This window comes from Bombina bombina, chromosome 11 (genome assembly GCF_027579735.1).
Source record: "Bombina bombina isolate aBomBom1 chromosome 11, aBomBom1.pri, whole genome shotgun sequence".
Taxonomy (NCBI): Eukaryota; Metazoa; Chordata; class Amphibia; order Anura; family Bombinatoridae; genus Bombina; species Bombina bombina.
Window position 1 is genome coordinate 46,760,786 of NC_069509.1, and position 15,519 is coordinate 46,776,304.

At 36.5% G+C, this 15,519-nt stretch overlaps 1 protein-coding gene across 1 annotated transcript in view; it reads left to right on the plus strand.

The window, feature by feature from the left end:
• The window catches only part of LCMT1 (leucine carboxyl methyltransferase 1), an 80,331-nt gene that overhangs the window by 1,857 nt on the left and 62,955 nt on the right, over positions 1 to 15,519 (plus strand). Inside the window, exons 2-5 of the mRNA XM_053695178.1 lie at positions 2,474 to 2,565; positions 3,377 to 3,498; positions 9,929 to 10,005; positions 15,322 to 15,383. Of these exons, the coding sequence (XP_053551153.1) occupies positions 2,474 to 2,565; positions 3,377 to 3,498; positions 9,929 to 10,005; positions 15,322 to 15,383 (353 nt within the window). The remainder of the gene's footprint in view (positions 1 to 2,473; positions 2,566 to 3,376; positions 3,499 to 9,928; positions 10,006 to 15,321; positions 15,384 to 15,519) is intronic.

The window sequence follows — 15,519 nt, forward strand, 5'->3', positions numbered from 1 at the left end:
GAATTATGTGTTTGCTTTACTACTTTGTGTGCTATACAGGGAGTGCAGAATTATTAGGCAAGTTGTATTTTTGAGGATTAATTTTATTATTGAACAACAACCATGTTCTCAATGAACCCAAAAAACTCATTAATATCAAAGCTGAATAGTTTTGGAAGTAGTTTTTTAGTTTGTTTTTAGTTATAGCTATTTTAGGGGGATATCTGTGTGTGCAGGTGACTATTACTGTGCATAATTATTAGGCAACTTAACAAAAAACAAATATATACCCATTTCAATTATTTATTTTTACCAGTGAAACCAATATAACATCTCAACATTCACAAATATACTTTTCTGACATTCAAAAATAAAACAAAAACAAATCAGTGACCAATATAGCCACCTTTCTTTGCAAGGACACTCAAAAGCCTGCCATCCATGGATTCTGTCAGTGTTTTGATCTGTTCACCATCAACATTGCGTGCAGCAGCAACCACAGCCTCCCAGACACTGTTCAGAGAGGTGTACTGTTTTCCCTCCTTGTAAATCTCACATTTGATGATGGACCACAGGTTCTCAATGGGGTTCAGATCAGATGAACAAGGAGGCCATGTCATTAGATTTTCTTCTTTTATACCCTTTCTTGCCAGCCACGCTGTGGAGTACTTGGACGCGTGTGATGGAGCATTGTCCTGCATGAAAATCATGGTTTTTCTTGAAGGATGCAGACTTCTTCCTGTACCACTGCTTGAAGAAGGTGTCTTCCAGAAACTGGCAGTAGGACTGGGAGTTGAGCTTGACTCCATCCTCAACCCGAAAAGGCCCCACAAGCTCATCTTTGATGATACCAGCCCAAACCAGTACTCCACCTCCACCTTGCTGGCGTCTGAGTCGGACTGGAGCTCTCTGCCCTTTACCAATCCAGCCACGGGCCCATCCATCTGGCCCATCAAGACTCACTCTCATTTCATCAGTCCATAAAACCTTAGAAAAATCACTCTTGAGATATTTCTTGGCCCAGTCTTGACGTTTCAGCTTGTGTGTCTTGTTCAGTGGTGGTCGTCTTTCAGCCTTTCTTACCTTGGCCATGTCTCTGAGTATTTCACACCTTGTGCTTTTGGACACTCCAGTGATGTTGCAGCTCTGAAATATGGCCAAACTGGTGGCAAGTGGCATCTTGGCAGCTGCACGCTTGACTTTTCTCAGTTCATGGGCAGTTATTTTGCGCTTTGGTTTTTCCACACGCTTCTTGCGACCCTGTTGACTATTTTGAATGAAACGCTTGATTGTTCGATGATCATGCTTCAGAAGCTTTGCAATTTTAAGAGTGCTGCATCCCTCTGCAAGATATCTCACTATTTTTGACTTTTCTGAGCCTGTCAAGTCCTTCTTTTGACCCATTTTGCCAAAGGAAAGGAAGTTGCCTAATAATTATGCACACCTGAAATAGGGTGTTGATGTCATTAGACCACACCCCTTCTAATTACAGAGATGCACATCACCTAATATGCTTAATTGGTAGTAGGCTTTCGAGCCTATACAGCTTGGAGTAAGACAACATGCATAAAGAGGATGATGTGGTCAAAATACTCATTTGCCTAATAATTCTGCACTCCCTGTAGACGTGAGTCTGTAAGTTCTAATGTTAAAGGGACGGTCTAGTCAAAATCAAACTTTCATGATTCAGATAGAGCAGCAACTTTCTAATTCACTACTATTATCATTTTTTTTCTTCGTTCTCTTGGTATCTTTATTTCTGAAATGTAAGCGTTTTGGTTTAGCACCTGGGTAGCGTTTGCTGATTGGTGTCTAAATGTAGCCACCAATCAGCAAGCGCTACCCAGGGTTCTGAACCAAAAATGGGCTGGCTCCTAAACTTTTTATTCCAGCTTTTAAAAATAAATAATTATTTCAAGGCCTTAAAGTGATTGTAGATTGAAGTTTAATGAATAAGTGCCCGGTGTCTAAAAATCTTAAAAACAGGGCACTTTTATTACAAAGAAGCGTATTTTTTTTAAAATACTTACCTTTTGCGTTATGGTAAATATAACGCCGATACTCTTCCCGCAGCTCCTTGCTTTCTTTAGCAGATCGGTGACAAATCTGGCTCCCCCCAATTGGTGTGTGCCCCCTTTGGCGTCCAGCTTGTGGGGCATGTAATGATTGGAGGAAGCAATATGCTAATGAAAGCAGGAGCTGCGGGCAGGAGATAGGCATTATTTTTACCATAACGCAAAGGAAAGTATTTTAAAAAAATAAGCATCTTTGTAAAGTTTAATGAATGAAAGTGCCTCTGTTTTTAAGATTATTTTTAGATACCGGGCACTCATTCATTAAACTTTACAATCACTTTAAGTATTCAGCTGAGCCTTTAATGTATTTAATCCCTTGGCTGTTAGATAGGGCTAGGGACATTTTGCTTGTTCTCCAGCTCTATTTCTGTAAACATGATATTCTGTTTCTGACATTAACACTGCTATTTCCTTTGCAGGTTTGCAGTAAGTTCTGGCTATTGGAAAGACCCCTACATACAGTATTTTGCAAGACAGGCTAAGGAACGGAAAGCACCAGAGATCAACAGAGGCAAGTCAGTGTGTCAGCTAGAGCAAACCAATTCCTTACTGTACATAAACCAGCATCCTCTAAAGGGGAAGGCAGCCATTGTGGTTTTATTGTTACAGATGTTTGTATTGAGTGATTTCAGGCCATTAAAAATAGTACTGCAGTATAGAACACACACAGATGTTCACTTTCTGTAAATCCTTTATTTAAAGGGGCAGTAAACACCTTGTAATTACAAGACATGCATGTTGTCTTGCTATAAAATAACATACATCCTGAAATTGTCTAAATAATTTGTTTGCTGCAATTGTTTTTTCAATAGCCAAACTTCACCAACCACTTGCCTTATTTGGAGGAGCCGATTCAGGCTTGAATCTGCGGAAAACAAGGGTAGTCACTGACAAATCGTTGGAATAATGTCCTTTGTTTTGCAATACTTAACAAAATGACGGATATGTAGCAAGGTTTGCTTTGAGCTGTCTGCAGATTGTTTTAAGAATTCAAAAATCTATCATTTTCAGAACAAAATTACAAAGAAAACAATGGGCAAAATAAATAATGGAAATATATTGTAAAGTTTATTTGCTATGCTTAGCTAAACATCTATTGAAATCTCAAGGTGTTTACTGTTCCTTTAAGATTCTCCTTATAGCTATTTCAAGAGATTGGGCTTCTGCAAACTTTTGTCACTTGGCAGCTATTGCCTTCCCATACATGGGGCATAAAACCTCTCTGTTGCACCATTAGGTGCTCTCGCATGACCCACCTAGAGTCCTTGTTCTCTGGTAATTAAGTGTGCAGGGATTCTGCCCTCTGTTCTCTCATTTATTAGGGTACTATGCTCGTGTGCAGGGGGTCAGTCTACTGATGAAGGAGTTCTTGAGACGGACGGAGTGCAACTGTCAGGTTATCAGTCTCGGTGCTGGTCTGGACACAAGCTTCTGGAGATTAAAGGTAATTTCACAACTAGTGTTCTCTGTCATTTCTTAAAGAGAGAAACTTTTGTTGAAGATTAAATTTAGGAGTAGTAATGCACTACTGAGAGGTAGCCAAACATTGTCTGAGCCAATGACAAGAGACAAATGTGTGCAGCTACCAATCAGAAGCTAGCACCTAGTAGTGCATTTGGCTGCTTCCTAGCCTACCTAGGTATGCTTTTCAGCAAAGGACACCAAAAGAAAAAAGTAACTTCTATAACAGACGTAAATTGTAAAGTTGTTTAAAATTGCATTCTCTATCTGAATTTAATTTTGTGTTTTACTGTCCCTTTAATATTGTACAACCTAAAATGTCTGTTTTTGAGGAATTCCGTATTATAATAAATACTTTGCTATGTATATGTTGTTCCTCACCTGGAAGAGCACCGACCATGCTCTGCTGATTTAATTTTCGCTTCAAAATGTAAAGGGTCATAGAATTTTTATATATGTATATAGAGCTGCAACAACTAATCGGCATAATCGGTTATGAAAATAGTTGCTAATCTTATAATCAATTATTGGTTTGCAATTAGTTTGTCTGTGCACAGCACCAGCTGCTTTACTCAAATGAGCTCCTGCACATGGTATTGTGTGTTATGGTTATGCCCTTAGCCTAAAGGACGTCTACAGACGTTTACTTTTCACTTTTTTAGGACACTATAAATTTACAACTACTCCTGGCTTATGTGCAACCCAGAAATAAAATAGGAGTCATAATTTGAATTGTTGATATTAAATCAGGTGATTTGGGACTATGCTTTGCATGATATAGTGCACAGCTTGTTATATTCACCTAGCCCTAGATTGATGGCATTTGTTATATGAATTGATGTCACTATTACCTGTTTGCACAATTTTTAGCAGATCGCTTGCTATTCTCTATAGATAAATGTGTAAGGCTATATCCTTTTACTGATATAGTCTTTTGCCCTTTTTTTCCTTTCTATTTTTAATTAATTGGAATATGTACCAAATTCAACCTCTGTAAGTATATATCTGTTATTTTTAGTGTGGACTAGATATTTCTCTCCGTAACCTTATAGATGGTTATTTACCACTGCATATAGATATTCAAGATATTTTTATGTTAAAATGAAGTCCAGGCTTTGTTGAGAGGCCCCTTGCATCGGTGGAGCTAACAAAGATAAATATTCCACCTTGGTGATATTGGTGAAACCCTACTTATGCATCTCAAGCACCTCAACACCATCTGAGCCTCTTCTCTGCTGCAGGCAAAATAGCTTCAAAAAGAGAGCCAGGCTCAGCCAGGAGCAGGTGGACATGTTGCCATTTTTTGCATTTCAATCCAAAGTTTCTGAAAGAGTGAATAACAAAATGTTATTAACAGCGATAGTCTACCTTTTTGTAGTTTTACCTCTTTTCAAACAGTTTGTAGTTTTGTTTTGCTTAATTATAAAAATGTGCTCTGCTGCTTATAAAAATTGGACCAACAGTTGTTTTAATTTAAAGTTTTTTTTAGTCGGAAGTTTATATTTGTAACACTCAGTATGTGGATTTTATTTTAAATTATTTTTTTTTATTTTTTTATTCGATTAAATGCTGCCATAAGTGCTCCTGAAAAAGTCCTGCTTTTTAACAAAAGATACAAAGAGAACGAAGAAAATGTAATAATAGAAGTACATTAGAAAGTTGTTTAAAATTGCTTGCTCTATTTGAATCATGAAAGACAGATTTTGGGATCGATGTCCCTTATTAAATATACATAAATAAAGATTATATGGGTATTTAAAGGGACATGATAATACTCTATCCGCATTCACACCAAACACTTTACGTGCTACACTTCAAAAAATGCTCATACGTTACATCTTAAATCGCTCTCAAGAAAAACCCACTTTGTCCTATTGCCATTCTCTTGCTAATGAGCCGCAGGAGCTAGCATTCATCTGTACACCAGCTAATTCCTCATTACAAGCACTGTGACACAGTAGCCAACACATTGTATTGCATGGCAGCCAGATAATACAAGCTATGTCTAGTATACGATCTGTGGTTGGGATGTAAATGCGAAGATCTACCAACATCTCATATTATAGTGTCAGATTGTAAAGGACCACTGAATGCAGTCCAATTACATCATTAACAAGTGCATAATAAAAAAGACAATGATTTAACACTTTCTCTTAACTTCAAATAAGCAGTAGATTTTTTTATTTTTTTTTCTGACAATTTTTTTCTTTCTCTTTTTTTTTTTTCTCTTTTTTTTTTCTCACTCACTCACTCACTCACTCACTCACTCACACTCTCTCTCTCTCACTCTCACTCACACTCTCACTCACACTCTCTCTTTCTCACTCTCTCTCTCTCTTTTTCTCACACTCTCACTCTCTCATGCCAGCAATAAATAGAAAATATACAGACCGCACTCGCTGAGTTTCAGACAAACTTTAATAGTCCTTTTATTCTGGTGACGTTTCGAGGATAATCTTGAGGGTCTGAGGAAGGGGAAATTATCCTCGAAACGTCACCAGAATAAAGGACTATTGAAGTTTGTCTGAAACCCAGCAAGTGCAGTCTGTATATTTTATTAAAAAAAAAATATTTTATCTGTTATGTTGCAACATTTGAGTTTAATATACCTAATATACATTTGGTTTTCTAGCTAATACAAGAAGTATAGTCTATAAACCTTAATTACCATACAGCAGAGCATTTGTAAGCACTGGCTCATTTTAATTTTATATACACACACTTATAAGGTAGTCTCCTAACTAAATAATATACCAGTATACATTTACTCTTTATGATCATAGAGCATTTATCTCTTTGGCTATGCATCTTTAACAACAATGGTTTGGGAGGAAAAGAGACCTGTTTAGGAAGACAGCTTATAAAACATAACCTTTATTCACAAATGGAAAAATATGGGAAAAGGCTTAAAATATAGGAGTAATGGTGTATTATTAATAACTTAGTGACAATGTAGAAGCTGTTGAGTATATACTGCAATAATGTACAGGAATAGATGTTATAGGAACAATTTTATAGAGTTGTTTAGATTTTGCAAGGCAATATTAATAAATCAATAGTAGGGTACTACATTCAATATTTAATTTATAGCCTGCATATCTATAATCCAACAACTATGATTGGCTTCAAATAGTATAGTTCTATTAAAGGGATAGGAAAGTTTAACTTGCATGATTCAGATAGAGCATGTCATTTTAAGACACTTTTAAATTAACTTCTTTTTTTCAAATGTTGAAAAAGAATTTGCACATATCGTACCCTAGTGGGAGCTTGTTGCCGATTGGTGCCTGCATGCATTTTGTCTCTTGTGATTGGCTATCTAGATCTAGTCTAATCTAGTCATCTAATTAGTATAATAATACTGAATGGAACGCAGGGTAGGGTGTAAAATGTTATGCTTCAACACATCAATATATGGAATAAGATTGCGCTCAAAAAGTGTTTGATTCGTTATCATTGTACATAAATTGCATATGAATACAAATCTACATTTTCAAATACAATTATTATTTTTTTTTTTAGAATACAAATTTTTAATTATAAATACAATTTTTTTTTTTTTTTTTTTTTTTTTTTTGGGAAGTACAAACTTCTTCTTTTGGAATCAACAGATCCTCCTTTTTCTCATGTTGTCCTCTTTTCTCTTTATCTTTACTAAGGGCTCGATTTATCAAAGCTCCTACAGCTGCAAGTTCTCACAAGAACCTGCTCGCCATATTTAACAAGCAGCGGTCATCAGACCACCACTTTTCTAATCTCTTTGCCACCTCTAAGGTGGCGAAATTCAATCTCTGCGGTCTAGTTCGACCGAGGAGATTGACAGCTCCTGCCCGCGCGTGATTTGCTGTGCGTGAGCGCAAAATAGAGCTAGTGTGCAATGGTAATTTCCTCCAGGGAAATTTGCCCTGCCAGAGGCGAGCTGAGGTTGACAGGGGCGCGCCTCAGCTTTGATAAATCGACCTCTTAAATATAAACTTCCCTCCTGTCCCCCCCCCCCCCCTACTGCCTATGAGGTGATCACCTATTGATTTCATTAACTTCCTGCTCGATGTGGAGTAAAGTTGTTGTATTAATAATCCAGACTAAGGGGCCTATCTATCAAGCTCCGGATGGAGCTTGATGCCCCGTGTTTCTGTCGCGCCTGTAGGCTCCCCAGAAACACCAGTTATGAAGCAGCGGTCTAAAGACCGCTGCTCCATAACCTGCCCGCCTGCTCTGAGCAGGCGGACAGACATTGCCGCAATTCAACCTGATCGAGTACGATCGGGTTGATTGACACCCCCTGCTAGCGACCCATTGGCCGCGAGTCTGCAGGGGGCGGAGTTGCACCAGCAACTCTTGTGAGCTGCTGGTGCAATGCTGAATATGGAGAGCGTATTACTCGCCGTATTCAGCGAGGTCTGTCGGACCTGATCCGCACTGTCGGATCAGGTCCGACAGACTTTGTTAAATAAGGGCCTAAGGGTGCTCTCCATTCTTTTATTTAGCAGTCAATGTCTTTGCCAATTTTATATGTTTTAAAAATGTAAAACCACCACAACAAGCTCATAATGCTGAATTATTGTTTCTTTCCACAAATAGAGACTCTTGTTGGGATTTATTAATCTCTTGTCTAAGAAAAAGGTTATGTATCATCATTGAGCAGACATTGCATTATATGATTGTAACATTCATACTGCTTTATTTTGTTATATCTCTATTTTCAATAAAGCTTGTTTTAACAAAAAAATGTATTTTTCACAAAAATATATTAAAGGGACAGTAAAGTCAAAATTAAACTCACGATTCAGACAGAGCATGCAATTGTAAACAACTTTCCAATTTACTTCTGTTATCAAATTTGCTTTGTTCTCATGGTATCTTTTTTTATAGAAGAGTAAAACCAGGTAGGCTTATAACAGCTCAGGAGTGTGCACGTGTCTTTAGTACTCTATGGCAGCAGTGTTTTGCAACATTGTATAACAAAGCTACAAATGTTGCAAAACGCTGCTGCCATAGAGTACTAAAGATGCGTGCACACTCCTGAGCTCTTATGAGCCTATCTAGTTTTACTATTCAATAAAAGATACCAAGAGAACAAAGAACACTGGATAACGGAAGTAAATTGGAAAGTTATTTAAAATTGCATGCTCTATCTGAATCATGAAAGTTTAATTTTGACTTCACTTTAAAACGCTTTCACTTAAAGGGACAGTAAAGTGCATATCCTGGGACTCTGCAGATCACTGGTTGCAATGGACAACTCCCACAGAAAAAAAGTACATTAACATCCATTTTTCAAAAACAAAGCTCTTTTCTACATTAACTTTTAAATGGACCGAAGATTCTTTTTTAATATTGTATAAATAAAACCATAGACCTACATGATTTAGAAGCAAAATTAAACACATCGATAAAGTCACTCAGGAGCTGCATGTAATTGTGGGTAAGCCAGTTGGCTGCAGCACTGACATAACTCTGCCAATCATCCAATGTGTTCAGATCTTGCAACCCAGAGTAACTCCTATTCAGCATTCTTTATAGAATTTCTTGTTGCATCATCTGCAGGACTTTGTATGCAATTGTAAATAGTACCAAGCTTATTAAAATGAATATATATATATATATCTCTATCTATCTATCTATCTATCTATCTATCTATCTATCTATCTATCGTCTATCAACAAGCACTATTAAAGCACATTAAAATAAAGCTGGCTGTACACATCTGGTGAGCCAATGACAAAAGGCATATGTGTGTCCACCAGTAGCTCCTAGTAAGTAGTACACTGCTGCTCCCGAGCCTACCTAAATATGCTTTTCAGCAAAGGATACCAAGAAAACTGTTTGATAAAAGAAGTGATTTTAAAACTAACTTTGTTACATGTTTATATCTGAATCATAAATATTTCATTTTGATTGATTGCTTACTGATTAGCAGAACCAAGAACCTGATAAAAGCTACACTGTGATTGCTTGATAAGCGCACACGTATATTTCTATCCTACCTAATTGTCCATAGGAGAGGAAAAAAGATAAATATATGCCATACTTTTTCAAGGGGTATGTCCCTGGACTGCAAGTTTTGTTAACAAAATGTCAACTGTAAATACATTTAAAATTGCATTGTATGCAGAGGTTTTGTAAAGTAGTGCTCAGTAGATGATCTATGCTATGTCTATATAAAATGTAAAAATGCTTTTATATTTATGCACTGAAATTCATACTAACTCCACATGGGGGCACCAGATCCCACATTTATGAGCAGTGTATTATCTTATTGTTTTGCAGTTTACAGTAGTCATTTAGGTTTCTGCCAAATATAAAAAAAAATAATAGAGCTTATTCTAATTATTTGTTCTAGCATCTGGACTCAGCAGTTACTCTGGTATTTATAAACATAGTTTTATCGATATCTTAATATTTCTTCCTAGGACGAAAATCTGATGCCGAAAAAGTATTTTGAAGTAGATTTTCCTGAAATCGTTGCCAGAAAAATCCACATTCTCAAGTAAGTGGCTATTTTTTCGTACCTGTTGTCTTTATCCTATTTCAATGTATGTGATGGGTTTGAAAGGAACTGCACCTCTGTTTATATTAATCAGTTACCAGATTGTTTTGTGTCATTTTAGCATAATATATCATCTGCTAAATCACATTAATATACAAACACAATCATGCTTAAAATAATAACACAAGCAGTTGTATAATGCTGGGCACATTTAAAGGGACACTGAACCCAATTTTTTTTATTTTGTGATTCAGATAGAGCATGCAATTTTAAGCAACTTTCTAATTTACTCCTATTATCAATTTTTCTTCGTTCTCTTGCTATCTTTATTTGAAATAAAAGCCATCTAAGCTTTTTTTGGGTTAAGAACTCTGGACAGCACTTTTTTGATTGGTGGATGGATTTTTTCCACCAATCAGCAAGGACAACCCAGGTTGTTCACCAAAATGGGCCGGCATCTAAACTTAGATTCTTGCATTTCAAATAAAGATACCAAGAGAATAAAGAAAATTTGATAATAGGAGTAAATTAGAAAGTTGCTTACAAATTCATGCTCTGAATCACAAAAGAAAATTTTTGGGTTCAGTGTCCCTTTAAACATTCACACTGCAGGCTGGAAAATATATGTGAGCGTCTAAGCCAGGGGAAGTATCACTATAATGTGACTAAGCCTTAGCTTTTGTATAAAGTGTGAAAATAAAGAACAAATGCTTATATAATAATAATAATAAATACAGGACATCTGATTTCAGGGTAAAACGTGGCTCTATATAATTCCACCAGGGAAATAGAAGGGCTGGTGAGCATTCTTATAGAATCTCGCCAGCCCAGAGAGCTTTATAGAATTTGGCCCTTAAGTTCCTCTATCAGTCAGTTGCAGTCCTCTAGCATGTAGTGTGCTGTTTCTCAAGCACTGTGCGTGAGTGAAGAGGAGGAAACGCTGGGCCTGACTCCCCCCTACATAGCGGAAATGTTACAAGTTTGGAACCGAAGTCCGCGTCCGTCCTCAGTGCACCGCTACGTGCCGTTAAAAACATCTCGGAGTGCCACGCTCGGCCAACATGCCAAAGATTGCTTATTGCAAACCTCTGCTTTAAGCTAATTTATTATTTTTTCTCTCCAAAAACATACGGTTCAAATCACTGAGATGACGTGTGGGTTGGCGCTGCCTTCCTTATAAAAAAAAGCACTAAAGTTGTGGTTACTGGCAGAATATTCTCTCCTTAAAGGGACATGAAACACTATTTTTTTTTTCATGATTCAGAAAGTTTTCAATTTTAAACAACTTTCTAATGTACTTCTATTGTCAAATTTACTTTGTTCTCTTTGTATCTTTATTTAAAAGACGTAATCTCAGACGAGTGCACGTGTTTAGAACATTATATGGCAGCAGTTTTACAATAATGTTATACATATGCAAGAGCACTAGATGCAGCACTATTTCCTGTCATGTACTGCTCCAGATGCCTACCTAGGCATCTCTTCAACAAAGAATGTCATGGGAACAAAGCAAATTTGATAACAGATGTAAATTGGAAACTTTTTTTTTTTTTTTATTGTATTCTCTATATGAAAAAGGAGAGAACACTTGGGTTTCATGTCCCTTTTATGCTAAAACCTAATATTTTGTATTCTTTTTTTTTCAATGTGTGTTGCACAAATTATCATTAAACCAATTTATGTTAAATAATGCATTTTATTTATGCTTTGGGTAGCTTAAAGTAACATCATTATAAATAACAACATTTTTTATAATATTGCAAACATATTTCACTGCGGCCACCCTGGTAACATTTTCTGTGGAGAACACGGATGCTCACAAATCTCCTTTATGGGGAACACTGAATGGTGGGAGTAATGAATTACGAAGGGAGACCTTGAACTTAATGGATGGAGACCTTAAAAGCAATCACTGCTAATATATATATGAAAAACGGAGCGTGGGTTGTGTGTGATTAATGTTTTTTAAATACATCAAGTAGTTAAACATACACAAGAGAAATGCGAAAAAAAGATCATGTTTGACTGTTGGTTGGTGTAAACGAATATTAATAGAAGGATTAGTTAAGCTACGCGTTTCATGATCCCTAGTGAATGTAGAGTAAAAACAGAATTTTAATTGTAAGATTATTATTTTTTTATGCTCGGAGTAGGCTATTTTGAAGTTCAGTGGGATAATTAATATTTGTGTGTGCAGGACTAAGAATTATTTCACAACATCTTGCTCCTATTTGTGATAGGGTAAAGGGGTACTAAACCCAAATTGTTTTCTTTCATGATTCAGTCAGATCATGCAATTTCATAATCTACTCGCATAATCAAATTTTCTTCATTCTCTTGCTATCTTTATTTGAAAAAGCAGGAAGCTAAGCTTAGTAGCCGGACCATTTTTGATTCAGAACCTTGGATTGTGCTTGCTGATTGGTGGCTACAATAATGGGCCTTATCCCTAAGCTTAGATTCCAGCTTTTCAAATAAAGATAGCAACAGGACAGAGAAAAATGTAATAGGATTAAATTGGAAAGTTGCGTAAAATTGCTGCTCTTTCTGAATCGTGAAAGAAAACATTTGGGTTTAGTGTCCCTTTAAGCACATGGATGCAAGAATTAAAAATAAAATTAAAAAAATAAAATATATATATATATATATATATATATATATATATATATATATATATATATATATATATATATATATAAGAATATATTTTTATGATAAAAGATTATGTAAAAGGAATATGAAAGTGCAAAAAGAAAATGCTCTAATATGTTAAATGTATTGCACTGTTTGCATGCAACTTTGTTTTTAACACATGCGATGGAATTAAATACAGTTAAAGTCGGATTATTTTTTTGGACATCACCGTAATAGCCCAGTGAGCCAAATGATCAGTATGCTTAGTATACAATCACTGTGCCTGGCTGATACAGTGATTGTATATGTTAGGCATCCAGCAACAACATGAAATGCACACTAAGTATGGAGGCCCCCACTGATCTTAGGGACCTCATGTCCCGGCCATCACTAGCCTGGATCGGCCCCCATAATGCTCTTTCTGCAATGCATCACTCAGCTTGGTCTTGTTGCTGTCGATGAGAGCCAGGCAGTAAGAGCTCAGGACACAGCACATGTCCTTAAGGGCTTAGCGACAGACACCATACACTGTACAGCGCCTGTAATTAAGAGGTTAAAGGGAAACTGAACCCAAATTTTTTTTCTTTATGTGATTCGGATAGAGCAGAAATATTAAGCAACTTTCAAATTTACTCCTATTATCAAATTGTCTTCATTCTCTTTGTATCTTTATTTGAAAAGCAGGAATGTAAGTTTAGACGCCGGCCCATTTTTGGTGAACAAACTGGGTTGTTCTTGTTTATTGGTGGGTGAATTTATCCACCAATCAGCAAGTGCTGTCCATGGGCTGAACCAAAAATTGTCTGGCTCCTTAGCTGAGATGGCTTCTTTTTCAAATAAAGATAGCAAGAGAATGAAGAAAAATTGTAAATAGAAGTAAATTAAAAAATTGGGTTCAGTGTCCCTTTAAATGTGCCTTTAAAATGACATGCTCTGTCTGAACCGTGCAAGTTTCATTTTGACTTTTGTATCCCCTTTAAAGCTGTTTAAATTGATAATGTAACGAACAGGAAGTGCATATTTGTGCATAAATGATCACCACTAGGTGCGGATTGCTCACCACTTGATACGGTTATAGCAAGCCTGTTTTATGTAGAACCTTTAATCTTTTTATATTACAATACAATAAAAAATTAAAGCTGGAGATTATCTGTACCGTAGATAGCTATCCCTGAGGGTGGAAATACCCCAGTAACTCATGATATCTTTTTGAAGAAACCCCCTCCGTTTTTACAGTTCCTTTTTGTTGTTGTTGAATGCTCTTTGTGCAATAAGCTTTTTTTGAGTTTAGAATATTATTTTTGTATCAAGTTTAAAGGGACAGTCAACACCCAGGAAAACTTTATCCCATACCTTAGATCCACAAAAAAAAAAGCCTACACCGCATCCCATCTTCAATACCACTAACGTTATATGTCTAATCCTCGAATGAACATATAGTTTTCAGCTGTAGATATGGCCGCCAAACTCCCCCCACCGTTACGTAGGAGGCTTCTTCAACCAATCAGAATCAAATCCTAGGCTAGATTCTTTACCCATGTTCACAGAGACACTTTCTATTTCTAATAGCGAGCGGACTAAAATTATAATGTGCATTAGAGATAGAACAGCGTCCCTGAGAACGAGGATTGAATTAAAAAAAGAAGGGGATGGAGGAGAAGGAGTTTGGCGGCCATATCTACCGCTGAAAATCTTTATAGGCTTTCGATGATTAGACTTATAACGTTAGTGGTATTGAAGATGGGATGCGGTGCAGGCGCATCCTTTTTTTTGTGGTTCTAAAGTATGGGATAAAGTTTTCCTGGGTGTTGACTGTCCCTTTAAGTTAAAATAATGTAAGTTTCTTTGCCTGTGTGTGTAGTGAGGGGGTTGTGTATAGTGTATTGATTATATACAGGCTAATGTTAGCAGATACTCACTGTGCATCCGGTTACAAGATTGTACAGACCAGTATGTGGAACTGTGACTCTCGCAAACCTTTGCTGCAACAAATCTATGTCCACAGAACAAACCAACCTTTGCTGCCAAATCGCTACTGAGCATGTCTTTGTTTTTTATCTCTATATGTTGAGAAGTTACTTTTTATTTACTTTAACTAACTGTAAAATCACTCAACCAATCATAAACTTCGTAGTTTACACTGCACTTCCAGCCACTTTGGATGCCCACAAAAAGGGTTTTTCATAAACATATGTTCATATAATCCAACGTTACAGCCATCTGATAACACATTTTTTTTTTTTAACTTTGGAGAGCTTAAACTATAACTACAATAGAAATTAAAAAGGTTCCATTGCTCAGATGAAGCAAGAGGGCAGATTGAGGAGAATAAACACTATTGACTGAAGTTTTAAGGGCAGTTTCTAAGGCTCCTAAATTTCAAAGAAATGCAACGTTTTCTCAACTAGGTAATGGTAATCAGGAGAGTAACAACAAATCGTATAGAATTCTAAGTTTTACTATATTTTTTTTTATTGTAACAAAAATCATCATTAACTGTCTTAGATGACACATCACTGGTGCCAAATGCTGACATATGTGGCGTATGATTAGCACCTTTGGGAACATAAACTATGATATCGCTGCGGAATCTGTTGACGCTCTACAAATAACCAATAATAATAATATGGACCTCCATATTCTACTGTGCTATTCAGATGCCTCTATTTTGTTTCTGTGCAGGTCCAAACCACCGCTGTCTAAGGCTTTAAAGGAAACCCATTCCGGGGAGTCTCTTTTAATAAGTGAGTTAAGATTCTTAAAATGTATTATTGCAATAAGAATGCTGCTTGTGTAAATGGCCTAGTCCTGCTAATGACTGTTTAGAAATCCGTGTGTGTGTATTAGGTATACCTTTTTCATTATTCTGAAATCCATTTT